Source organism: Polyodon spathula, chromosome 23, assembly GCF_017654505.1.
Source record: "Polyodon spathula isolate WHYD16114869_AA chromosome 23, ASM1765450v1, whole genome shotgun sequence".
Classification (NCBI taxonomy): domain Eukaryota; kingdom Metazoa; phylum Chordata; class Actinopteri; order Acipenseriformes; family Polyodontidae; genus Polyodon; species Polyodon spathula.
The window spans coordinates 8,761,209-8,789,079 of record NC_054556.1 but is presented as its reverse complement, the minus strand read 5'-3'; the positions used below and the strand labels follow the sequence as shown (position 1 = coordinate 8,789,079).

General features: G+C 35.7%; 2 protein-coding genes across 4 annotated transcripts in view; one reads left to right on the top strand and one right to left on the bottom strand.

The window, feature by feature from the left end:
• Nucleotides 1–1,522: 1,522 nt before the first annotated feature.
• Nucleotides 1,523–12,322, top strand: LOC121298232 (interleukin-5 receptor subunit alpha-like). Of its 3 annotated transcripts, none has more exons than XM_041225217.1 (10): nt 1,523–1,629; nt 4,145–4,243; nt 4,446–4,525; nt 4,768–4,888; nt 5,919–6,106; nt 6,346–6,491; nt 7,204–7,345; nt 7,627–7,720; nt 8,186–8,276; nt 11,044–12,322. In XM_041225217.1, exons 3-10 carry the CDS (start codon nt 4,456–4,458, stop codon nt 11,113–11,115), a joined length of 924 nt encoding a protein of 307 aa, XP_041081151.1. In that variant the 5' UTR covers nt 1,523–1,629; nt 4,145–4,243; nt 4,446–4,455; the 3' UTR covers nt 11,116–12,322. The 3 variants fall into 3 exon arrangements, with proteins under 3 accessions (XP_041081151.1, XP_041081149.1, XP_041081150.1); XM_041225215.1 differs by lacking the exon at nt 11,044–12,322 and adding an exon at nt 10,515–10,737 and having other exon boundaries at nt 1,524–1,629; XM_041225216.1 differs by lacking the exons at nt 4,145–4,243; nt 11,044–12,322 and adding an exon at nt 10,515–10,737 and having other exon boundaries at nt 1,552–1,629.
• Nucleotides 12,323–12,544: 222 nt separating this feature from the next.
• The window catches only part of LOC121298132 (contactin-4-like), a 103,920-nt gene continuing 88,593 nt past the window's right edge, over nt 12,545–27,871 (bottom strand). The window contains exons 11-21 of the mRNA XM_041224998.1: nt 22,345–22,520; nt 21,241–21,361; nt 20,136–20,294; nt 19,700–19,849; nt 19,010–19,080; nt 17,489–17,723; nt 16,761–16,876; nt 15,750–15,939; nt 14,902–15,014; nt 13,682–13,850; nt 12,545–13,225 (exon numbers count right to left, since the gene is read on the bottom strand). Of these exons, the coding sequence (XP_041080932.1) occupies nt 13,134–13,225; nt 13,682–13,850; nt 14,902–15,014; nt 15,750–15,939; nt 16,761–16,876; nt 17,489–17,723; nt 19,010–19,080; nt 19,700–19,849; nt 20,136–20,294; nt 21,241–21,361; nt 22,345–22,520 (1,592 nt within the window). The 3' untranslated portion in view covers nt 12,545–13,133. The remainder of the gene's footprint in view (nt 13,226–13,681; nt 13,851–14,901; nt 15,015–15,749; nt 15,940–16,760; nt 16,877–17,488; nt 17,724–19,009; nt 19,081–19,699; nt 19,850–20,135; nt 20,295–21,240; nt 21,362–22,344; nt 22,521–27,871) is intronic.

Here is a 27,871-nt window from a genome sequence, read left to right as displayed (position 1 = left end):
ATATACAGTAGGATATTTTTGTCCTTTTTTTTACCGAATAATAATAATAATAATAATAATAATAATAATAATAATAATAATAATAATAATAATAATAATAAAGTCTGATTAGGAAAGCATTCTTTTTTAAGTGTGTTCTATACTGTAGGCCCTTTAAAATGTTGAAGAGATTTAACTTTCCTGGAGAAAATGAAAATCTGAGGGAGGAGTGGAGTGGCACAGCAAGATGAAACCTCATAACTCTAGTGAACTGTGTTTTCTATACTGTACAGTATGCAGTATATGCGCATTTTCTTGTCCCCTCCATATCCTAGTTTTATATTGGTTGTGTGAGGGGTGATACCACCTTGTGTCACTGGCCTTTAAAAAAAAAAAAAAAAAAAAAAAAAAAAACACACACACACAAAAAAACACACATTGCACATCAATAGCTCACTGGGCACATACATAATTGCATTTTGAATAGTGAGCAGATAGGTTTATTGCTCCTTGGCATAACAAAATACTGAGCTCAAGTCATGTGATTCCATAAAACCGCCAGGTTCTCAGTGTTGGTTTTTTGAGTTGAATCTGTATAAATTACCATTCAAAAAGACATGATTTTAATTAACACAAGAGCAGTGAAAGATACAACCATGCCCCGCTTGAGTAATGAAGATTGCTTGGTTGCTATCGGCATTGTTGAAGGTGGCCTGTCTGTGAGAGAAGTTGCCTGGAGAATGAGATGTTCTGCTTCAACAATCAGCAGACTAGTCCAGAGAAACCAGGAAACCAGCTCTGTGATGGACAGGCCTACGTGTTGGAAGGCAGAGGGTCATCACACACACACACACACACACACACACACACACACACACACACACACACACAAACACACACATATATTAGTGTCCTTAGTGTCCTGAGTTTTTGTTAGGAAACATTATTACCTTAATGCTTATGGGAAGGTGGGTTTCTCTCAAAGTATTGCTGCTGGTCTTTGATTAATAAAATCTAAAATACACTCACAGGATACAGGAACAAATTAATTTGCCAGTAATTGATGCCCTCCAGCCTCTGTATTTTGTATGTGTTCTTTATGATCAAGCTGCCCATTACTGCTATGTTTGCCTACCACCTGTTTTTCATTTATCTTGTGCTGTAAATAATATATACAATATTTACCATACTTAATGTTTGCCATGTCGATTATAATTTTGAATAATAATAATGTTATAATATTGAACTAGTTTAAGGTTTGTTTGAGATATTTTAAGGGTAATACACTAAAAAGAAATTGTTACCAAGCTGAAAACCTGCACTGCAAAATAGAAAGTCCTTAAATGAAGATACTGTTGTATACACAACATAACAGCTTGCATGTAATACGATAAGGCAAGCATTTCCAGTCATTTACTCATGTCCAGTAAGTTACTTGTCTGTGGTTTCCTCAGCTTGTGTATTATGCCACTTTAAATGTTCTGCATTTACTTCATTACACAACAGCTTGGTTTCAACAGGAAGTATGACCCTGTAGTCACACCCATACTGCGACTCATTCTTCATACTGCCTGTAAAACTACTCAGTACAGTTTACTTGCAATCCTGCATTCACTCCTGAAACAGCTCTCATCTCCCCTGGACTTCCAGGTAAGTTTGACAGTGGCTGTACAAATGTTAGTTTTCAATGTTTCTATTTTCCTGTTAACTGAAATGACTTATTCAGAGAATGTATTCTTATAGGTTATTTGATAGGTTTCATAGATACAATAGTCTGACAGGGATTTTGTTTATAATTCCTGTATGTATTCCTTATGTTACACAGCACCATACACTGTATATTTTTAAAACAGAACAATTGTATGATATAATAACTAATATAATGTACACTATGTGATACAACCTTTCTGATACAAAATGTGCTGGATTTTGGATTTTAGATTCATGCAAAAAACATGTGTCAAAGTTACTATTATTATTATTATTATTATTGGATTAAACAATCCCTAGTGATATGCAGTATGTATTATCAGTTTATGGAACTCATATTTTCATGCATTGCAAAAATGCAGCGTTATGAGTTACACAGATCTAGAGAACAGTGAAAGTTTAATACAGTTTTTTTTTTTTTTTTTTTTTACATTCAAGTGATCGAATAGCAATATGATGACTTTTCACATGTTATAAAACTTGAGTGTATCAGAATCTGGGGGTATGAGCTGTTCATTGGTCCACGTGTCCATCATCTGTCAATTGATTGAATTGATTTAAATCCTTTCTCATTAAAGTTTGTTTTTGGTAAATGAGTCGGGTGATGGGTGTGTTTGGTTTCTTTGCTTACCAGGGAATGTGACAGGCTGGGAAAATATAAGTGAAAAAGAGTGAAGACATTTGTAATTCAGCAGCTGAAACTACATTTAAAACACACCTTTGATAATAGGGGTAGTCAGCCAGGGATCCTGTTTTAGTTTAAATCAACATGGGTGTGAAGCACTGCTCCGTTAAAATGTCCTGTGTTTATTCCTGTCGTAAGTCTTTTGAGGAATATTTTTGTAAAGCTGAGCATTTTCTTTTTAAAGCCTAGTTAAGATTGTTTACTTTCATGTCAGCCACCTTGTTTAATACTGAAAGATAACTGTTAATCAGAAATCTGATATACTGTAGAAAATGATATTGTTTTTTCTTTCAATTATTATATGCAAATAATGAGTGAACCCTCTTATGTGGTTTAATGGTGTGTCAGACAAGGGTGTGTCACATGTTTCAATTTTTTAATGTTGTTTTTATGCCTTCAATAAAGTGGGGAATTTGAGGACTTTTATGTTTGCTGCACACTGCTTTTGTCAGGCTTTTTTATTTCAATTCAGCTATAAATTAATTAAAAAACCCTACGGTAACTTCAAATTAAACGGGTAGTATCTGGAAGAACACGCGCATTTGTTTCTGATAAAGACAGTATAGTTACATTTCTGTCTTTCTCTTCTTCTCTTTCGTCATCCACAATCTGCAGATGTGCTATCAGTTAAGCTACAAGAACAGCTTGAGAAATTGATTCACACAGAATTACCTGATGTTGTGTGTTATTACACAGCTCAAGTGTAAACAGCTCTAGCTTGTTAATAATAATAATAATAATAATAATAATAATAATAATAATAATAATAATAATAAACAATGTACTAGTAAATAAAGGTCAGCGAGAACAGGGTCTCATTTCCTTTAATATTTTGAATCTTATTTCTAGTTTGTAAAAGCTGCTTATTGTAAAGTAATTGGTGGGTCTTGCTGATTGTGCATGGTCAAAAAAATTGGTAGACATTTTCCAATTTAATTGAGGCATGTGTTAACAATAGATACAGTTGAACTATTTAGTCAGTCCTCTGTTGCACACCCAATTAGTAATACAAGTCAACTTCTATTCTTTTTAAACTGAAGGAGATCCATTTGTGCATTATTATTATTATTATTATTATTATTATTATTATTATTATTATTATTATTATTAAAATAGTACATCCTTCTAAAATAACACATTCCCTTTTATAATGCTAAGTAAAAATGTTACTTCTCCAGTTCTTTGTCATAGGGTGAATATATAGGGGCTGATGCTGATGTAAGGACAGGCATAGTGCAAATAATTGTGGCTGCAAAATCCAAATTGCCTGGCGGCCAGGGAATTATTTTGCACTATGCCTCTGTAAGCTTAAGAGCAATGCAAATGACTCAACACACACACACACAAATAATGAGCTGCAATCATGATAATGAGGGTCTCAGTGAGAGCCGCCTGTGCATCGGGCTACTTAGCGGACGCACTTACAGCCCAGAGAGGAGGTGAGTTAGGAGTAAAGAGGTGCTGTATGAGGTTTGTGGAGCATGAAAATCAAACCAAACAAAACAATATGTCAGAAGAAGGACAGCAATGTGCAGCATTAAATTGAGTTATTCGGAAAAGCCTGAGCCAACATTAGTTATGCTACGAAAGATAAAAAAGCCATATGGTCCTCTATAGTAGAGAAAGTCAACCAGGAGATGAAAATGTGAGATTCAGCTATTAGGTGTAGAATGACCAGTGGAGTGAGATGATAATGCCTTACTACTGCATCCCAAACAAAGTGACCCTAAGTTTGAATATGCAGGGTCTTCTCCGTTTTGCCTTTTTCAGTCGACGGTTTTCCTACCTGTCCTCAACAAGAGCCAAGTGTTGCTGCATCAAGACGTGTACCACAGCAGCCACCCTCAGCTCAATGACAGGTCTCTGAAGGTGTGTGCTTTTATACAGCTCAAAGTTTTTGGAGGGTCAGCAGTTGCCCAAGTGCAAGGCAAAATCCTTACATCTCATTATAACATTTGCACCGGCTAAGTGTTCCAGATCCCCGCCCAATTCCATGTTTTTTTCTTCATTTGAATACATTTCAGTATCATTTAAATGGATTTAAATTTTGAACCTGTTTTTTACATTATAGGATCTGCATCATGTTTGTCATTGTTTGGACTTTTCCTCTTGTTTGGCTGATGATTTATCATCCTTGTTTGGCACAAGATAGTAAGTGTATCCTACTTGTCTTTTGGGGCTTTGCATGCTTAGCATTTGAACATATTGGTTCACGATTGGATAAAATTTAGATATAATAAAATGCATATATATTTTAAAGTGTAATAAACAAAACATAATCAAAGCACTATTTGTTACACTACATACAAGAATGTAAGAGCTTTCAGTTCCAGAAATTTCTAATTTCAAGTGATATGTTTTTAGTGATTAAGTTACATTTTATTTTATTGCAGGCAACAGGTCTATTGATATAACAAATGTGAACTGTATTATTTATAACATATCTACGTTGAATTGTACGTGGGATACTAACAAAGAAGTACCAGATGATAGTCAATTTATTGTGCATTTCAAGTAAGTTTTTATCCATATAAGCATTTATTTATTTATATTATATTATATTTATATTTTGAAAGCAATTCTGGTTAATTTAGATTTGCTGATTTTCCTATAAAGATGATCTGGGAAGTATCTATCTTTTATTTTCTGTTGTGCTTCCTGAGATACAACAGAGATGTTACAGTTGAATAATTCATTCTATTGTTTTAGTGATTTTAATTCTCAACAGTAACTTTGGGGGAAAAAAATAAAATAAAAACAAAAAAAAAAAAAACATTATACCATCTGAAATATTAATTATACAAATTAAATCTCGGTTCCTACAGGCAGGCGCTTCATACAGGGCAAGGTAATCCCACACAGGCAGTGGGCGGGCACGGAACCCGGGACCTTTCACACTAAAGCATAGCGCCGAAACTGCTGTACAAAAGAGCCGACTCCTTTGTAAGAAGCGTATATCAGACTTTTGTCTTTGCATGTGATTACGTCACCTACCATGCCTGCTGCTGCCTTTCCCCGTGCAACCTACACTCTCCCCTGCCAGCCTCAAGTCCCCCCCGGACTTGTTCACCAGGCCACAGTCCGACGAGTGCGTGCCGGGGTACCTGCATCCCACTTCTGTAGCGATCTAAGTTGCCAGAGGCAGGCACATCACACAGGGTCGAGGCAGTCCAGGGGTGTCCGTCTTCCGCCCGCGCGCGGGTCCTGGAGCCTCTCGATTTAAAGCATAGCGCGATCGCGACACCAACTTGCACTCTGGTTCTCAGTGTTGTGAACAACACCTAGCTGTCGAGTAAACGGCGCAAACAGCACATTAGTCGTGTTTGTATCTTTCTCGCACAATAGAAAGACACTGCTCTTGCTCTAAAACAGTTTGTCATTTTTGTAGATCACTTAAAATAGGTTTTTATCCAAATATCAAAGTGATAAGTTTCTCTTGATACTCACTATAATATATATATATATATATATATCTATATAATATATATATATATAGATATATACAATACAACAATGTGTTTGTTTTCTTTTTTGTTTGTCTTAGACAGGACGAACGTGCAGCAGTGTGTTACCTTTACATCCAAAAAACCCAAAAGGAGGATCTTAAATGTAATTTTCAGCAACTAGAAATTGAATACAGCGAAATGAAGAAGATAAACATTTCTGTAAATGGATCAAGCAAGGACTATAAAATGAATACATATTCTGAATTATTCGATCCATTTTCGATTGGTAAGAATCACCTTTGTTGTACAGTAAAAGTACAGCACCCCCTCCTCAGTACTGGAAACACGTGTCTTGTGCAGCAGTTTTTTTCGTAGCCAGTTGCTAAGGACACTAGGTAGTTTCCAGGAAGCATAATTAATATTAATGTCTATGAATGTGTGTGGAAATACGGCCCATCATGATAATCGCAAGTAAGCATTCATACAGTACTTCATTTATTTATTTACATTTCTTTCTTTCCTTAGAGAAACTTAATCCACCAGTTAATGTTCGTTTGTCATTAAGTGTAAACAATATAACATTGACCTGGGAACAGCCACCTACAAAGTATAACTTTCCAAAACATTGTTTTATTTATGAAATAATGGATTCCAATGGAGCAAGTAGCCAGGTAATGTATGCATTTTTATTATGTCTTTTGCCAGGGGAGCTTATACAAGGCTTTTGAGACAGGTGAAAAGCATCACTGTGAATTGTCCACAGTTTGTAGTCAGTGCGAAGCTGTAAAATAAACCATTGCGGTATAACATTTTCAAATATCTGATCAAAAAATTCAAAGCTACAGCTGCACAAGTTATTTTTTCTCCTGATGTTCACATATAGAATTAGTTTTTATTATTCCTATTTCTGTAAGAGATTGGTTTTCAACATCAGCATCTTACTGCTGTGATGCAATTCTTTTTAATAATATGAAACTATTTGAATGATCTAAAAATGGCAAAAGTATAGGCTTTTTGCTTGCTTGTCATCTACAGTATATGAATTAATACTTTCTTTTCTTTAAATGATGTTCTTGTCTAGTAACCATTAATTTTGACAATTATCCTTTTCATTGGACATTATGTTACTTAAATATGTGACAAGACCACAAGTTGTCACTGTGCAATCAAGTGTAATGGATTTGACCTCAGTGACAGCATATGTGTACCACACTACCTGAAAGTAATGCATGCCAGGGCTTTCTTTAATTAGTAGTGTGCGATGAGATGCTGTGAGACCTACATAGAGAATATAAGTACAAATGTGCAAGCTTGTATAGTTACACTGTATTTACAGCAATAAACTATGTGTCAGTTAATCAAACCCACTTTCATGTTTTTTAGAAAATGTTTAAAGGAAATGAAAATATCTCAGTCACCTTTCAAAGAGCTGATACATCGACAACGGCTTTTCACGTGCGAGTCAGTGGGCGCTTACTCTGTAGAAACCCTGGAATCTGGAGTGACTGGAGTGTCGTATATTTAAGTAATTACTGGATTTTTTTTTTTACTGTAATATTAAATGCTGCTGATGAAAACTATAGCTAAGAGGGTTGACACAGTGGGTTAAATACAGAATGTACTGTCACTGTAATTGCCAACTGGAAGACCCTTTTTTCATTGAAACTGCAATTGTTTCACTAGAATATCTGTTTCATTACATCTCTAAAAACAGTCTTGTTTTTATCAGATGGTGCTTATAATCTTGTTTTTTATCAGATGTTCCATAGTATTATTTTCACTGGCTATGGCTGTTCTCATTTTCAGAGGAACAACATCCCATTCCACAGTACGTGGGTCCTGTGGTGGCATCAGTCGTTATAACCTTAATCTTGATGATTTCATTTTTCTTGTGCAAAAGGTAAATGATGTTCCATTAATGAATGTTTTTTTTTTGTTTTTTTTTTTATATGTAAGGACTATTAAGGTCATTTAGGCATACCCTGTTTATGTAATAAAATGAACAAACATGACCAGATTAAGACATTTTCACTGCAATATGATGTCTATCCCAACTGCCCATTGTGATACTGTAAAAATAAAGATTTCTTTTGATTCCTCATTTGCATTTTCAAGCATAACATTTTGAAAAGGGGAACTCCATATTGTTAACAGTCATCTCTGCACATTTGTTTTTTGTTTCCCTTTGTTAAGCTGAAGGGCTAGATGACATTTACGTGCAAATGGGAGACATTGATGTAACCACAGTTATAGTTAGAATGATTCAAATAAACATGCAGAGGAACAAACCCTGTCACTTCTCTTTAATTCTTGAATTTGTTTTATTATTCTATATATACACTGACTGCATTTTATTTTTTTTCAGGTTTCAAATAGAAGATATATTATTTCCTCCGATACCTGATCCAAAAAAAGCTTTCATAGGTTTATTTCAATCCCACAATAAAGATTTCAAGGTAAGAATACATATATCTTTGAGCTAATATATATATATATATATATATATATATATATATATATATATATATATATATATATATATATAATAGCTCTGGAAAAAATTAAGAGACCACTGCAAAATTATCAGTTTCTCTCGTTTTGCTATTTATAGGTATGTGTTTGGGTAAAATGAACATTTTTGTTGTATTCTATAAACTACTGACAACATTTCTCCCAAATTCCAAATAAAAATATTGTCATTTAGAGCATTTATTTGCAAAAAATGACAACTGGTCAAAATAACAAAAAAGATGCAGTGTTGTCAGACCTCGAATAATGCAAAGAAAATAAGTTCAGATTCATTTTTAAACAACACAATACTAATGTTTTAACTTAGGAAGAGTTCAGAAATCAATATTTGGTGGAATAACCCTGATTTTCAATCACAGCTTTCCTGCATCTTGGCATGCTCTCCACCAGTCTTTCACATTGATGTTGGGTGACTTTATGCCACTCCTGGCACAAAAATTCAAGCAGCTCGGCTTTGTTTGATGGCTTGTGACCATCCATCTTCCTCTTGATCACATTCCAGAGGTTTTCAATGGGGTTCAGGTCTGGAGATTGGGCTGGCCATGACAGGGTCTTGATCTGGTGGTCCTCCATCCACACCTTGATTGACCTGACTGTGTGGCATGGAGCATTGTCCTGCTGGAAGAACCAATCCTCAGAGTTGGGGAACATTGTCAGAGCAGAAGGAAGCAAGTTTTCTTCCAGGACAACCTTGTACTTGGCTTGGTTCATGCGTCCTTCACAAAGACAAATCTGCCCGATTCCAGCCTTGCTGAAGCACCCCCAGATCATCACCGATCCTCCACCACATTTCACAGTGGGTGCAAGACACTGTGGCTTGTAGGTGTTGGGCAAAGCTGAAAATTGGACTCATCAGAGAAGATGACCTTACTCCAGTCCTCTACGGTCCAATCCTTATGGTCTTTTGCAAACCTCAGCCTGGCTCTTCTTTGCTTCTCATTGATGAAGGGCTTTTTTCTAGCTTTGCACGACTTCAGTCCTGCCCCTAGGAGCCTGTTTCAAACCGTCCTCGCTGTGCACTTCACCCCAGCTGCCATTTGCCATTCTTTTTGTAGGTCACTTGATGTCATCCTACGGTTGCTGAGTGACATTCGAATGAGTTGGCGGTCATCCCTGTCAGTGGAGAGTCCTTTTCGCCCTCTGCCAGTCTGTAGCTTTGTTGTCCCCAATGTGTGCTGCTTGACCTTGTTCTTATGAACCGCCGTCTTTGAAATTTTAAGGATGGAAGCAACCCGACGCTCACTGTATCCCTCTGCCAGTAAAGCCAGAACTGAACCCTTCCTTTCCTCACTCAAAACTTTCCTTTTCAACTCTTTGGGCATGGTTAATAGTTATTTTTTGATTCCAATTACTTTTGAGGTACTACTAGCACTGTTTTGCCATCCAGCTGGTCCTATTGCAAGAGGATAGTGACCACAGGAGTGGTTTTTATACTCTTCCTCATTAAATAAGATTTGGTTCAGGTGATCCCCTAATCATTACCTCATTCAGTAGAATGAGGTGTGCCTGTGTTGGAATTCAACAGACACTGGAATGGAATGGCTGCCATATATGTAGAGATGCTGATTTAAGAAAAATTTGCAGTGGTCTCTTAATTTTTTCAAACATATATATATTTTTTCATACAATACATATCTATCTATCTATCTATCTATCTATCTATCTATCTATCTATATATATATATATATATATATATATATATATATATATATATATATATATATATATATATATATATATATATATAATAGTACTTGTCACCCAATGAAAAACCACAAAGTATTTTGCCAGTAGAAGAAAATTGCTGAGTTAGTGAACACACAGCTGACTTTCCACAGACCCTGATTATCTCTAATTCTTAGGTTAAGTAGTCCTGGTGTGAACCTTAGCTTTTGAAACTAGTTGATAGAATTTGAAAAGACCCACTTGTATTCTGATACTCTGATACTCCCTTTCATATTTTTGCATACAGAACAGCACCAATTCCTATAGTAATTATCTAAACTGTAGTGGCATTTAGATTGTCAGCTGTTCAGTAAAGACCAGCACATTGTGATTTACACTTCAGATGATGTAAGAAGTAAATCCACTTATACTTTCAAGTTGCTAAAAGTTTACTGTAGATTTAAAAACAAAGAAAAATGCATGTCATTATTTTTAACAGGAATGGATAGGTGGTGATGCTTTCACAGAGACTGCAGAACCAGAAGAAACTGTTACAATGAAAGTGGAGTAAGAAAAAACCCTAATATATAGGCAGCAGCAATTACTCTATAATACAGCACCCTACATGCATCCTGTTTGAGATCAGGATTAAAGATAATTACATCATAAGCATAAAGTTGATGTACATAGTATATATTTTAATAAGTGTGATGGTAATTTTTTGTATGGATGTATACTGATACTAGATATATATATATATATATATCTATATAATATATATATATATAATAATATATATATATAATATATATATATCATATAATGTTAATATATTCATTAATGTTATTTTCATTAAATATGATTTCTCGGGGTTATAATCAGTGCACTATCAGTGACCACACACCATTGAAGAATTGCAGTAATATTTCTCTCTCTCTCTGGTTATATTATGTAACCCCTCATTTGAAAGATGCTGTAGAATGCCTTGCTATTTGTGTCATGCTTGCTGGTCTGACCTTGCATCTCAGGGGAGGAATGTACTGAGCTCAACAATGGAAGATTGTCTGCAACAACAGGAGAAAGAGGGACAGCACTCATAAACCACGGGAGTGAACTCTTACATGTATTTATATTGTAGAAACAATACCATTTATATTGCTAAAAGTACAACTTGTTTTTTGGTATACAATACAACCCTGAGCCTGCCTTTCTTGCTCCCAAGCTCAACCAGCCCAAGGGATTTCAAATAGGTGCATGCTGCCATCTAATGGATAAATATTGCTCTGGTTGTGGTTTCTTTTGAATTGGGAAATCACCAGAGTGCAGAATGCAGTCTGCAGGCCGCACCCTACTGTGCTGTGCAATGTTGCATGTAAGTTGACAACATAATTAGGAGTGAGTTTTTACAAGATAACCAATAGTTTTATTTTTATTCTTTATTTTTTATTATGATTGTGCTGCTTTACGACAAGGCAAAATAAAACGAATTATCCATGCCACTCCCAAGTCTAGATTTAACTGTGGCTACAGTCTAATATTAAATCTTGCGAGTGGATCTGATTGAAACAAAACAAAAAACAAACAAAAACAGTAAATGATGAGATATCATTTTTGTTTATAAAGCAGAATACAAAAGATACATTATACATTTTCACAAACCCAAACTTTTTTATATAACAGTTATGGTACCCTACATCTCCTCCCTTTGGGTGCTACACACTATCTGCCCCACTGGATCTCTAGATACTGTACCAGTCTCACATTTAATCATACAACATCAAAGGAAGAGAAAACGAGACAGCATTGAAATGATCTAAAACAGCATTTACAGCTGGAGACCCAGCAATGTATCCCAGGTAATGCACCCATACTCTTCCCTGTGTCTTTCTCAGGATCTGGACCAACCAATTTTTCTGCGCTGTACCACATTTCATTGTTGAAGGCCATGCCATAACCATGTTTTACTTAGCTATATAGTTCTATATGTTAAGGTGATTTGATTTGCATCTGGTAAAGTAGTCCAAGATCAGTGCCAATGTGTTTTCGTTCAGGACCTGCTCTTCAAGTCTAGCTGCCTGCCACAGACATTCTGTATGTACAGTAATGTAGGCTAGATAAGGACCAGTACCATCTAGTGCACAGAAGAGTACTGCCAAAATGGCAGAACACTACCTCTATAAAGACACTGGCTGATTTACCCTAAATTACATATATCCATGGCAACTAAAACTGAACAGCAGCTGAACTAGGCCGAAGGAACCTTAACACAGACTTAGAAAAAGAAAAAAAGAAAGATAAATGGTATTTCAGTAACTTTTTGTATTATTACATATAATATAATAATCATATAATATAATAACATAATAATATAATTATTATTATTAAAATAAAAGGTCCTTGTATTTTAAATGGTAGGAAACTACCATCCTTTGAATGTAGGTTTATATTATTATTAATAATAATTATATATTATTTATTATATTATTATTATTAATAATAATAATAATAATAATAATAATAATAATAATAATAATAATACACCTACATTCAAAGGATGGTAGTGGATTTTTTGTTCCTGGAAAATGTTTTAATATTTGCACTTGTACTGGCATAATTTGTTCACACACTGTACTGGAGGGAATGTTTTATACATCATTTTAAACAGTTTTATGTTTTTAAAAGGGTACCAGAACTCAACAATCCTGTATCTACATATTTAAAGAATAAGGGTTACCTCTTGTTACACATGGCAGCTAGTATTAATACACAACCATAACCTGTACATTTACATGAGAAATGCAAACAACCTGCTCAGTTCATTAGCACACTTAAAGTAATCTATAAAAAGCTAAATACGTCATACAAAATATGCATATAAGAACCATTTATGAAAGCTCCTTTGGTAACAACATATTTAAGATGTTTCAGTGCATTTCAGGTTCTGCAAGGAAACATTAGACAAGCCAATTTGTTTTCTGTACGCCCGTTTCTAAAGCCTAAACATAGGGTCTATTGATAACAGCAGTGTTAGTTGCTACTAGAATTTTCTTCAGTACTCGTTTGAAGTGTTTATAGTGCTGCCTCCACAACAAATACAAAGTCCACAATATAATATGTGTCATAAGGTCGACCTGGCTGTGAAGGAGAGCACTATTGTGCTAAGGGCTGATAGCGTGGAGACCTTTGATGCTGAACCCACTGCATCCGGACCTGCAAATGAATCAAAAGAATAGTGCAAAAATAGTGAATTATTATTATTTTGAAACTTTATAATTAACATCCTACTATATGTGTTATATAACAACTTGTGTTTTTATACTATGGTGTCTACTGTGACCTATCTCTGTTGCATTATTGTCTGTGCTTTTTATTTCCTGTGTGAGAAATGAGTAAAGGGAGCATCACACAAGAGTCTGCAAACCTCTGCCGAACTCTTGAAGAATAAACTATAATTTAGCAAGACACCTTTAGGCATTTTGTGGTATCTATGAAATGGTGACTCAAGGCAGGCATTGCATTAATTAAAAATAAAAATAAAACAGATTACCTTTTTTGTGGTATTTAAAGCAAAATGATAATAATTGGCCCTGATTTTTACATTAAGGATCACCCTTAAGTAAGCAGTATAGCCATAGTTTAAGGACAGTATCACAGGTAAAGCCATACCTAATATTCTTGGAATGGTGATCAGTTTACTGCTGCTTCCTTCACCTCCATCACTTAAAGGCTGTATCTGTACAATATATTCTTCATCACTGGGAAGAGAGAGCTCCACTGATGTTGTATTGGTTTCTATTACATTTCTACGGCTTTGTCTGTTTCGTTTGTATAATACCTAAACAAAGAAAATTAAAGCAAATATATTTATCCTTTCTTATGGTGGAAAATGTTAAACAGTGTTATGTCTGTTTAGCTAGAACATAGTATATATTTTAAGTACAGTATGCAAAAGTCTTCTGTAATGTAAAATAATTACATCTTAAGCAATCCTTATAAAGCAATCCATAGACAGACTACAGTACATTGACAGATTCAAGGATAACAAATAATGCTTGAAATTAACAATGGGTTTCGTACTTTTTTTTTGGTCCGGTACATTATTAGCTTTTCTCCATACAAAAATACCTGACCACTATGAGTTAAAACAAATCATGTAGGATTACCGTGTGTGATTCAAAGGAATTATACATTGAATTACAAATGCTGTGAGTCAAAGTATTGTCAATACTGCTTTTGTTTCCTTTGTTTAACACATTTTCTCACATATAGCATAACTTTGCATATAAATGATAAAAAATCCTAGTGGCCGAGGAATCTATTATACCATATTTAATATTCGTTTTGAAACATACTTTTTAATGGTTCCTACATGGCCTTTCATTGTTACTGTTTAAGAAGGCTTCTTCTTTGTCCCTGCAGTTAAAAGAGTGGTCCTCAAAACTGTGCCAGTGGACAATGAAAAAGGGTAAGATGGGGATGTAAATTTAGTGCCCAAATTAAAATATTAATGTTTTAAATGAGAACAATTTCACAAGTGGGTCTACATTCAAAACACATTCCAATAATATAAATGTGACAATGGACTAGTACATTGTTGCATATACCTTATGGTAGTTCCATTAAAGGTAAAACAACTTCCATAGATATTACTTTATTTTTGACCATTACACGCACAATTCCCATTTTAAAGACCAGAGATGAGCCAGCAACAAGTATACACTGTAATACTGATGTATGGTAGGAGAAATAAATCAATTACTCTGTGCTGTCAATAATGTATATATCTGTAACAAAAATACACAGCAATGAAATAACTGTGCTGCACTACAGTAGTGGGCATTCTTGGCATATATACTTTTTTTTAGCTTTGGTAAACAGTTCCCTACTTTATATCCTGTCACTTCTGATTCGTTTTCCAGTGCTTTTACTTGATCCCAGTGCAGGATGATCTTTGAGTGTGAGGAATTCCACAGAATATTTAAAGGTGGTTGACTCGGTGCTAGAATCAAACACGAAACAAACAGTTACCTTATTAACAAGATTTTTGCATTCTTTACTGTACAAATGAAGTGCAGAGCTTTTGGTTAAAAGATTTAAAAGATTTAAAAGCAGAAACACACATCATATTTGTGTCCACTAGAATTGGAAATTCAAAGCACTCACCACGGTGTTGCAATATGACGTTGTTATTTGTCTGTGTATTTTCTTAAGGTGGTATTAGGATGTGGTTAAAACAATAGTTTTCTTATATATATATATATATATATATATATATATATATATATATATATATATATATATATATATATTGTATTTTATTTGTGTATTTTTGACAAAGAAATACAAAAAAATTATAAATGGGGTCAAAACCAAAGCTACTCTAAAGTAAGAGTTTACTTCAAATGACTCACTTTTCAAAAGCAAAATGTAAGATTGGAAAATCAAAGGAAGACCTGAGAGCTTTTCTATGAAATGGATTTCTTGTTTAAGTAATTGTTATAACTGTAGTTATTTTAACTTTTAACCAGCAGTCTTTTGCTGTGCAGCAGGTGATAGACACTGCCAGGGACGACGAATCAGGTAACGGCTTGCAGTCTCGTTCACACAATATTGTCCAATGTGTAATAACACATACTGCTGCTGTACTTTTACAGGGCTTTACACTATCAGTTTTCATTACTTTTGAATAAAAAAGCAATCAGAGCTGGTTGCTGTTAAAATGTTAAAGACCTACGTGGTTTTTTGGTGGTGACATTCACCGTGTCACTGCCCGGCCCCACCCCGGCACTATTGTATGCTCTCACTGTGATGTAATAGAGAGTGCTTCCCTTTACTCCGCGAATGACCGCTGAAGACGTTTTATTTCCTAGTTTCCTCACACTCCTTGCAGCGTCCTCTCTGCCTTCCTGATCCCAGTACCGCAGCTAGAGAAGAATAAAAACAAACATATTTCCGAATAAATGGTGCAATTAGTTTGTATTGTTGTCACACATGTCAAGGTGCCTGGGTCGTATTTTACAGCCTACCTGAATTCGTATACTATTTTCATAAGAAGTCAATCACCATCAGAATACATAACATATAGATGCAGAAGAAAAAGTGCAATGCACAAAACAATATAATGGTTTTAAAACTGAAAGCACGGTGGAAGCTCCCACACTGTCCAACAGATATTATAAAATATAATCTCATTAAGTTAAACATGTGTTGGTCTGTGTTTCATATGACAAAATGAGGGATCAGTCTCAAACAATCTAACACAATCTGCACAAATGCAGTATTAAATAAGTCACAATGAATTGTTTAGCTCTAGGGTTGTTACACCTGTGGCATAAAAAAAAAAAAAAAAAACTGTTACATGCAGGGTTTGTTAAACATGTAAACTCTCTGTATTCATCCAGTAGGTAACATTGGTAATGTTACTGTTATAGACAGACAGTTCATGTTGTGTGTTTACTGCAGTAAATTGCATCTTGATTTATCTAACTTGTGCTCAATTTACATATTGGCATTACAATGTTGCTGTAGTGCTCTAGATGGATGTGGAAACAAACAGGGATATTTTAGTATCCTGGGATGGCATATTGAAATCCTGAGACAACTTCCCTAAATCTGGGATGATCCATGGAAAGCAAGGACAGGTGGCAACCCTGTTCAGCATTCAGTAAATAGTTCCATAAACAGAGCCTGCATCTCTCTCGCACACAAACAACAACAACAACATCAACAACAACTGAGTACTTACCTCATAACCTAGAACCCTCCTTTTACTTGTGTTCCAAGGAAGTGGTTTCCACGACACTTCCATTTCAGAAGCAGACAGGCTCTTAGCTTTGATTTTATTTGGTGCTCTACTGGGTTCTAGGGTACCGGTGAGAGAGAGAGAGAGAGAGAGAGAGAGAGAGAAAAAAAACACAACTTAAATATATTTACATGGCAATGTTCTCATCTGGTTCTCTCAATCATATACAGTATTGAAAACAAACAAACAAACAAAAAACTGCTCAGTGTTGTGAATTCACACATTGATGCCAGAGTATCACATTCTTTCACGTTTCTAAGTTTTGACGGTGTCAGTGACACTATGTCACGGTTGTGAACATGACAATGATATGCTCTTGGTGTATAATTATGGAAAACACCTTGGGTTTTGATCTAATCATATAACACCAGAATGGCGTAATTGACAAGGTGAAAATAAATGATAAAAAAAAAAAAACAACACTACAAAATGATCCCAATAAGATGATATGATAATATTAGGGGACCTGAGTGACGTCTAAGAGAAAGTAACATTCATTCTCACCTTGAGGACTTTAAAAGTGCCTTGATGAATTTCATGAATTTTAACCTCTTCGGCAATTCCTCACCAAGTATTTTAGAGAATAGTCACGGTATGGATTAGTGATATGTGCTGTAATAACGTTATCCATTTTAAAAGTAAAAGAGATGCAACAGTACATATCTATTTACCTTCTTCGGCAGAATATATTGTGACTAAGGGGCCGAAAGGACCTTCCCCTTTATTGTTGTACACGCCCACTTTCACTTCATAAGGGGAAAACGGTGGTATGCTTTCATTTTTGAAGACGTATCTGGAGGCATCAGCAGAGGTCACTGCAGCTTGCATCCAGCTTGTAGCGCCGAGAGGTCGGAAGGCAACGACGTAACCAAACCCTCCTCCGTTCTGTAGTTCTTCAGGTACAGGCTGCACAAAACACAAAGGCCATCAATAATGCATTGCCTACAGCATGACATTTCAAAGCACCCATCACGGAAAATCATTTAATTCTTCAAATATTTATGAAGTGTAACTCACTAAGCCAAATAATTTTTTAGTTTTCTTTGCCAATAGCTTTCGAAAATATGGTTTAAACTTTCACATTAAAAAACATAACGGAACTTCAAGTATCTAAAATTATAGTTAATTCTTAATAAAGAACAGCAAGATTCCCATACACGTCAGAAAAACAGCTTTTACATACACACACACACATATACAGTGCATATAGTATTTCAGGTGGTATCTTGTATCTAAGTAAAATATCACTTGAATAAACATTGGACACCTATTTTGCTTCTTGTGCTATAACCTGGCAGGTTTCAATAAAAAAAAAAAGTTTATCCCTGGAGAGGAAAAGTTTGTGAATGTAAAGAAACAGACAAACAACAAGGTCTGCTTTCTGAGTAAAATGCTGCCTAACAGTGATATAATTGTAGTAAGTCGTCACTTTAAAAATAATTTTAAATATTGGTTGTTAAAGCTAATTACAATGCATGGCCACACTAGAAAGGAAGCAATACATCATACCCTACCACAAGGCTATAGCACACAAGTGCTTATATCAGCAAGTAACGGTGTGCCAGTGTGACCTAGAGTACTAACAAACATAGCATACCTGCTTATGGTAGAAAAGGTCTTTGATTTGATTGGACTTGACTGCCCCAACTGGGGCAAAATGTTATGTGGTTTAAAAACAACTTCAAACAGATATTTGCTGATCAGAGACTTAACTAATTCACTTGTGCAATAAATGGTTAAAAGAGTATTGTTTGTAGATCAAGGTTCTAGTTTGTATGTAGAGCTTAACAAACAATTGCATTGAGTTTATTTTAATTGAAGCCTCCAAGTAAATGATCACATGTTACTTATTTAAAGAGTCATAAGCACAGCTTTAAATTAAAACTCAATTACATTCTTAAGAGAATGTGCTTTCAACAGGAATACAATGAATGTAGCTTCTAGAAAAAAAAACGAGCAAGAGCCATCTTTGCAAAGTTCGCTTGTAACTTTGGAAGAGCTGTTCAGCCTAATTGGATTATTAAACTTCAAAGGCGTTTTACTGTTCCCTTGGTGATAACACTATTTATTACTTTTCTTTGAAAAAAAAGAAAGAAATTCCTTCTATTAACTGTGGCCTGTGGTATCAGTCCTACAAAGGACAGCACCTACTGGGAATGATTCAAAGCCTTGGGTCACAGTAGCTTGCTTACCTCCCAAGTGATCACTAATTCAGATTGGCTGCCTCCTCCACCACTAACATTAGCTGGGGTGACCTTCGGAACTAGAGGTAAAGAAGATTATTTTTACTCGGCTGAACAGATTGTAGCAATATTATATTTTTAGACGCGCTTTAAAGGAAGTGCATACTCAAGATGAATTAATGTTAAGGTTAGAGTTTAACATCAAGAAGTACAGAATGTGCTTTATACAAACTGACGAAAGAGGAGTTGAAATACTGTATGAAAAATGCAGTCTGGGTGTGAACTGTGTATCGTGTGCAGGACAGCCCAGATCTCAACCATCAAGGAGCCAGGCTAGTTTGGACAAGTAGCAACAGATCTGATGCACTGCCTTCATGTGTACTATCGCATTTTCACAGCAGGGGTCAGTTTTGTACCATCTCTCCTTGCACACACAACAATATTATGGTGCCCATGTTAACATTTTTACTGTCAGTCTAGCGCCTTCGCCAATAACAAAGACCAGTTCCGCTGTGCAACCCAACGATTACTAAATTAAAAAAATGTACAGATGCTGAAAGCAGAGCAAACTTTGACCAAACTATGAATATCTTACACAGGGCTACAAAAACGTAGAATTAATAGACAAGGAAATAAACAAATAGTCAGTTACATCCACTATTATACAGTGTATCACTTTTGTATTTTTCAATTACTTACAGGCTTCTTTAGTTCTTGATTTCTTTGATGGTACACTGGCTTCTCCAGTTCCAATGGCATTGTTGGCTACCACACGGAATTCATACTCCACCCACGGGTTGAGATTCTCCACTTTAGCCGTGAACTTTTTCCCATCAATGACTTCAGGAACTAATAAAAACAACACATGCATGTAAACCACAAAAAACAAACAGGCTCTTTCCAATGCGTATAATTTAAGGTGTCTTACAAACCTTTAACATTGGCTTCTCAAACTGTTTCATTATGATCTAATGCTGGTATTTGTTTAAAAAAATAAATAAATAAATGTCATAGATCAAAGTGTACTCATATGGCTTGCAGAGCGATAGACAGCTAAGGGCGAATATGATGGTGTCCCGTTGTTTTATACTCTAATCTAAGGATTGTTTCCAGCCATGCTAAATGTAGTGCATACCTGTTGTGACAGCCTGCCAGCCCACAGAGTATGGTGTTCTTGCCTGGATAGTGTAAGTGGTTATTGGACTATGATTTTCCAGACCTGGCTTCCAGGAAAGCAGAGCCATTGTATCAGTGATTTCTTCTACTTCTATGCCCTCCGGTGGTCCTGGGGGTCCTAAAATTATAGAGCAGTGTAGCTAATAATAGTCATAACCATGCAGCAGAGCACATTCATTATAAATTCATGCCCACAGTCCATGTATATAGTTAAAAATATGTCTGAACATATTATTAATTGTAGTTGTTTTATTTAGATTTTAGGCGAGAGGTCATATTTGGCCAGATTTAGAGACATTTCTTATCCTTGAAAAGAAAAATAGTGGCAAAACAATAAACAAGAACTTCTGCTTTGAAAGAGCAAAAGACATTGGTACCACTGGTATGCACTGTAATATAGTTCCTCTTTAAGAACAGTACCCTATTGAAATACATTGTGAAATCATAAATTGTGTAAACATTATAGTTGTTTTTCTTACAAACATCTGTGAACATGAGGAACTTAAATGTGTGTGTGTGTGTGTGTGTGTGTGTGTGTGTGTGTGTGTGTGTGTGTGTGTGTGTGTGTGTGTGTGTGTTTTAACAGCTTTTTAATAATCAAACAATATTTACCAATAAAGTATTCCTGAGGCAATTTTTTTTATCATAAACAGATTTAATACAATTTTGGCTACAACAATACTAGTCTAGCATGGGAGGTTTAATCTATGGGAAAAGGACAAATATTTATGCATATTGCTAATTAAAAAAAAAAAAAAAAAGACTTTACATGTGTTAAATTTAAGGGTGTGCACAGACCTGAAGCTTGAATCCCAACACTGGGAGCTTTTGGCTTGAACCTGAAGATAGCTGTTTCTGTCTACCAAAAGGCAGATTGGGAAGAACAAGCTTTTCCCATGATTCTTCTCCAGGAGTATTGTTGGTATGTGCTATGTGCCACTAAGATGCAGGGGGATGCCAAACCAATCACAAATCATACACCATACTTGAATCAACTTAAATTCCAGAACCTGGACACTGCACAGCTCTACAACAGGTTATTGAGTATTTTTTAAAGTAAATACCTCTTACAACTAGGTCTGCCCCTGCAGATACTGTGTCCACGCTGGTCTGTACCATACACACATACTTCCCAGCATGTTTCACTTGTATGTTTCGGATCATCATATCACCTGCAGAATGCTGCTGTATAAAAAAAAAAAAAAAAAAAAAAGATAAATATATGTTCCTTATATTTAAATTAAGTATTAACAAATCTCAAATGTTTATTCTTGGTGGTTATCAAAGAAGCGAAAGTCAAAATAGCTCTGAAATTATCTGAAAGTCACTGCTGATCATGTCTGGTCTGGAAGAATAAAGTCAGACTTGGTGGCCAACATAATGAAACAGAACAGCAATTTTACATTTGTAATAGTTGCAATGGGGAAAGAAAAAAAAAAATCTGATGAAATACGATGATACTCCCATTTAGGTGCTGTTTGGGGAGTTTCAAGCTATCAACAGTTGGCAGTAACAAAACAGTCTAATGTTCAGGGCGATTGCTGTTAGTCTGTATGTTTAAATGATCCAAAGACATAACTGTGAACAAACCAGCTTTGTGAAACGGATACAAATGGTGGCTATGTAAAAAAAAATAGTTCAGTGAGGGAATATTTAACCACAAAGGGATGAGTTGTTTAATTAATTAAAAACAGAAATCTCTAATTGGCTAGCAACAGGTTTGTGACATGAAGTCATCAATCTAATTATATTATTCAGCCACATAAAATAAAGATTATATGATAAGGTTTTGTAAGTGCTTTAAGCCTTGAAGCACTCCATTTGGTAAAGTTTTCAATTCTATAATTACAAGTCCCGTGTTTGAAATAATAAACATGATTCTGATACAGCAGCTGAATTCAAGAACTGAAGATTTGACAGTAAAATCACAATTGATAAAATATAATATTGACAGCTCTTGTTATAATGTATAATGTATAATTCAAACCCTCTAGGGAAGTGTCTGATATAAGGGTTTTTCCTCAGACTAACACTGTTCATTATTCACGCTTGCAGTCTTTTGATATGGGTCGAGAAGTGTGGGTTAAGAACTCTGATAAGTAATTGTATATATCCAAACATTCCTGGAGACTTCAAAGCCTTCTACTTCTTTCTTTGGCACAACTTACCCCACCAACTTTTTCAAAGTAATCTCCATCTCTTTTAAAATCAATGAGCTGTCCGTTATAAGTCCAGATAAACGTGATGGCTAAGGAGTGGTCATGTGACACCTGGCATGGAAGCACTATACTTTCCCCGACAGTCACATCCATGTTAGAAGGTGGGAATGTAATAACTGTTGGATCTGCAAAGAAACACAGACGTACATGTTAATATGCAGAGCATTATTTAAATGGACCACTCTTCTGTGTGTGCATTGAAGGTTTAATAAATTCATAAATTGCTCCTGTGGCTGTGCAAAGTTGATGATCTTGGCAGCGGGTCCCACCGGGTGGGTTTCATTGACCTGGTGCTCTCAGAGGTTGGGGAGGCAAAATCAATAGGATTGTTTCACCCCACTTTGCTACACTGGCCAGTTGCCCAGAGAGATGACACCTGCAGGGCTGGCCTTTGTCCTCCAGGGCCCACTAGCTTGCCAACATCTGCTGTTGAGTGATGGGAGCGGAGGACACCAACTGACATTCAGTTCAATTATGACTTTGAGTGGAGTTGCTGTGGTGACAGAACGCTCTAAATTGGGGAGTAAAAACAGGGGTCAAATAACTTAGCACTCTAAATGCATTTGGGATTGGCAGGGTGTAGCTAGATGATGCACTATTGATATTCACAGTACTGAGCGATGTCTCATACTTATGATAATACATTGAGTTTTACCTGGGTCACCACTTTAAAGGGGGTGGGGCATTTCAAATAGTTTAACCTGAAACAATACATGAAACCATAAATTAAACACATTCATTTCAAATAAACATACATTTCAGATAAAGTTCTTTCTTACCCATAAAAAAACAAATGCACCATTATGGTTATAGCTCATGTTATATATTTTTTCTACCAATATAAATTAAGAAAATGTAAAAGTTTCTCCATTGGCTTTAAGTTTGACTTTGTGAGATGTATCAGTCTGGCTCTGGGGCTGTGTATGTATTTGTATTCTCGAAATTAACCATTTTGGCAGTAGGTGCCACTGTTAACATTATGATATGAGACAAATACATCTTTTACTAGAACTACATTTAGAACCCTATATAAACATATATCAGACATACAGAAATTCCTTAACCCTTATAAAAAGTCTTGTTTCAGTTTTAAACAAATATATTTAAGGGATAAAATTGGAAACATTGCCCTGTTCCCTTTTCCTCCATCAGACCAGAGAGTTGTGCCCGTGACAGCAGTTGACATTATCTGCAATACTGTAATACTGACAGCATTGAAGGAACTAAAGTTATTGACAATCTACTACCATGTACTTTCAATCAATCTGTTTTTGTGCCATTGGATAATCAGCTTTTTAATATAATTTTATCATACGTTTTGGAATGAGTACTGTATTTAATTGTCAAGAAAGAAAAAAAAAGATCATGCTCTCAACCTTATGAGATAAACTCAAATATATTAACAGAATAGGCTCGTTATTTTAAACCTGTAGGATGTTCTTGTACCCTTTGGTGGTGCTGTTGAACAAGTCTATGTTTACAGCAGTCAATGTCTACAGCTACTTATAATAGGGGTATTCCATAAGCACCAAGGTATTAACTACCTTAAAAATGACAACCTTTACCTCAAATGGTAGCCTTTTTTTAAACTGCAAAATTCCAAATAGCTCATCTACAGTATTTCTACTTATTTTTAATAAGGTTACAGTGTTAAGAAAAGACATCTGGGTGTGTTTTGTTCCACCCTCCACTGACGAGACAAAGCTGACAACATTAAGATTACAAGGAGGAACTGATGGCATGTATTTACTCCTGTTAGGTAAAAATGAATGCAAGCAACAGGTGTGAGGGGAGGGTCACTATTGAATGGGTCGTGTTGAATAGAATTTAGCGGGCACCAAGAGCAAAATGGTTCACAACCCCCACAGAGACTTGAGTCCCAACCTCCTGGACTCATTTGTTTCTGTCTGTGTACATCGGTCACTGTTTTTCATATTGGAGAGTGGTTATTGTATTGCAAAGATAAAGAAGAACTGAACAATGTCAAATTGCAATTCTGAATTTCAAAAGATAGCCTCTGAGCACCTCTGGTAGGGGTGGGATGAGGTAGGCAGATCTGTTGTAGAACCAAGAAAGATGTTTGACTTATTTCTCACCTTTCTGACCTTTCCTCGTGTATATTGTTGGAGAAAAGTAATGTCTGCCAACTTGTTGGTGCCAGCAATAGACTTTGCTGATGTTTGTGTTTTATTGCCGACAGTGCTAGAAAACTACACGTTACTGATTATGATAACCAGTTGAGACAGAAATCAAATGCAGTCTACAATTGACCCAGTGCAAATAATTCTTATCATCACACTCCATCATCATTTGAGTCTCACGATAGATAATCCTAGTGAGTGCACAATGCTACCAGCTCAATTGACTGATATCCATCTTGTCAATATCTTCTCATCTACTGTCATTATAAAGAAAATGAAACAAATGATGACCCGTACTCAGTTGGTCAATCAGATACATGAAAGAGATCTTTTTAGCTCTCAGATAAGGTTCCAGTGACTCCACTGTCGGTACAGATTCCATGTAGCACAAATCATCACTTAAAGTTTGTAACTTGCATCAGATATATTTAGGACTATGCAAGAAATATATTAAATATGTTTTCAGATATTTAAACTTTTACCTAATTTATAGGAAATACACTTTTGATAAGTGTAACAGGGGCCTGGCATTTGTATCAGTCAATTTCCTTTAATGAGAGATTGACAAAAGGCAAAAGGACTTTTTTCTTCTACTTGAAGAAAACAAATTGTTTCCCTGCAAAAATAAATAAACAAATTATTGTATAGGTTTCAAATATTTAATCAATTCATGTGTAACTATTTTTGTCCTTGAGCAATTTAACAAGTTTATTATGCCTGTTATCCAGAGGCTGGTTCAGGTCAAATAATAATTGAGAGGACCCAGTTGTGTACTTGGGGATCAATACATGACCAAACCAAAAACTGCAGTATGTCTCCAAACTACAACACAAAGCCAGGCGCAGAGATGAATTTACACTTTTATTTAAAAAAGGCCAGTCTCTTCAGGTCAGATGCAATAAAAGAGTACTTCAATTGGAAAATAAATAGATGGCTTCAATCACCAGGGAATGAAGAAGAAATGCCCCCATTGGCAAATCCCATCGACTGTTTGGAAGACTGAGATGCTTTTCACTAGTTGCACCCCACAAACTTCAAACCCGCTCAACAACCAAAAGGCGAGAGACTTATCTTAGCACCTTTTTCACTATTAACAACACCACTGACACAGAGATACTGTAATGACTGTCATCAGCGAACATGTCATCGATGAACTATGTTCCTTCTGGCACACAGATAGACAGTGGGGGAAGGGTTCCAGGAAAGAAATCAGTGAGGTGAGTAGGGAGTCAAAACCTGATAGGGTAACATTTTATTAGCCACAGACTGGACGCTACATATGGTTACCACCTGTTGGGCATTTATCCCATTTAAGATCACAACCAGAATCTCAATAAAGGTTGAGCAAATTATTGGCAATATCAGACAACATTAAGAGTTTTAAAATCTAAAATCCCCTGAAATCAACAGCCTTCTAAATCATGTTTTTATCCCAAAGCCCTGAAGCTGGCACCCCCCATTTCTTCATATAATCAAGTCCTCTACCATGCATGTTAGATAAAGATAGCCCCATCTTTATATGCCTTGTGGAAACAAACACGTAATTTTTTTTTTTTTTTTTACAAAAGATTGTTAGCCTAATCTGGAACCCTCATACTTTTGTGTCAGGCTTAAAGGCACAACTCCCTTCAAATTATTACATTTAGTCAGTGCTCAAAGTTATCAATATATTGTACTGTACTTGACAATTGTGAATACGTGAGCCAATAAGGAGAAATCATAGGGTAAGGTTATTGTTTTCCATATTTAGTTTGGTACAAAGCATCAATCACTGAGTCACAGCTACTTTTAATGTACTACTTTACAGAAAGTAAAGAACCCCCACCAGACATAAGAACATAAGAAAGTTTACAAACGAGAGGAAGCCATTCGGCCCATCTTGCTCGTTTGGTTGTTAGTAGCTTATTGATCCCAGAATCTCAACAAGCAGCTTCTTGAAGGATCCCAGGGTGTCAGCTTCAACAACATTACCGGGGAGTTGATTCCAGACCCTCACAATTCTCTGTGTAAAAAAGTGCCTCCTATTTTCTGTTCTGAATGACCCTTTGTCTAATCTCCATTTGTGACCCCTGGTCCTTGTTTCTTTTTACAGGTCAAAAAAGTCCCTTGGGTCGACACTGTCAATACCTTTTAGTATTTTGAATGCTTGAATTAGGTCGCCGCGTAGTCTTCTTTGTTCAAGACTGAACAGATTCAATTCTTTTAGCCTGTCTGCATATGACATGCCTTTTAAGCCTGGAATAATTCTGGTCGCTCTTCTTTGCACTCTTTCTAGAGCAGCAATATCTTTTTTATAGCGAGGTGACCAGAACTGAACACAATATTCAAGATGAGGTCTTACTAGTGCATTGTACAGTTTTAACATTACTTCCCTTGATTTAAATTCAACACTTTTCACAATGTATCCGAGCATCTGGTTAGCCTTTTTTATAGCTTCAGTAGATGAAGACATTTCTGAGTCAACAAAAACTCCTAGGTCTTTTTCATAGATTCCTTCTCCAATTTCAGTATCTCCCATATGATATTTATAATGTACATTTTTATTTCCTGCGTGCAGTACCTTACACTTTTCTCTATTAAATGTAATTTGCCATGTGTCTGCCCAGTTCTGAATCTTGTCTAGATCATTTTGAATGACCTTTGCTGCTGCAACAGTGTTTGCCACTCCTCCTATTTTTGTGTTGTCTGCAAATTTAACACGTTTGCTTACTATACCAGAATCTAAATCATTAATGTAGATTAGGAATAGCAGAGGACCTAATACTGATCCCTGTGGTACACCGCTGGTTACCATACTCCATTCTGAGGTTTTTCCTCTAATCAGTACTTTCTGTTTTCTACATGTTAACCACTCCCTAATCCATGTACATGCGTTTCCTTGCATTCCAACTGCGTTCAGTTTGAGAATTCATCTTTTGTGCGGGACTTTGTCAAAAGCTTTCTGGAAATCTAAATAAACCATGTCATATGCTTTGCAATTATTCATTATCGATGTTGCATCCTCAAAAACAATCAAGCAAGTTAGTTAGACATGATCTCCCTTTCCTAAAAAAACATGTTCAGTTTTAAGCTATCTGCATCTGTAATACAGTTGATTTCAAGCTTGATGTTATTAGCAATGTCTACAATAAATTGCCTCAAAGCTACACTTGGTAAATGTTCAAAACTGCAGTGCCACCTGATCATTGTCAAGCTTCAGGCAGCCAGTAATTTAACACATGCGTGAACCACAGCTTAAACTCAAAACAGTGAAATATATGAGCTGCAATTAAATATGTCTCATAGGACATGGGTCCAATGTCAGCCGTGACAAATCGAACATAACTTTTTCTTTT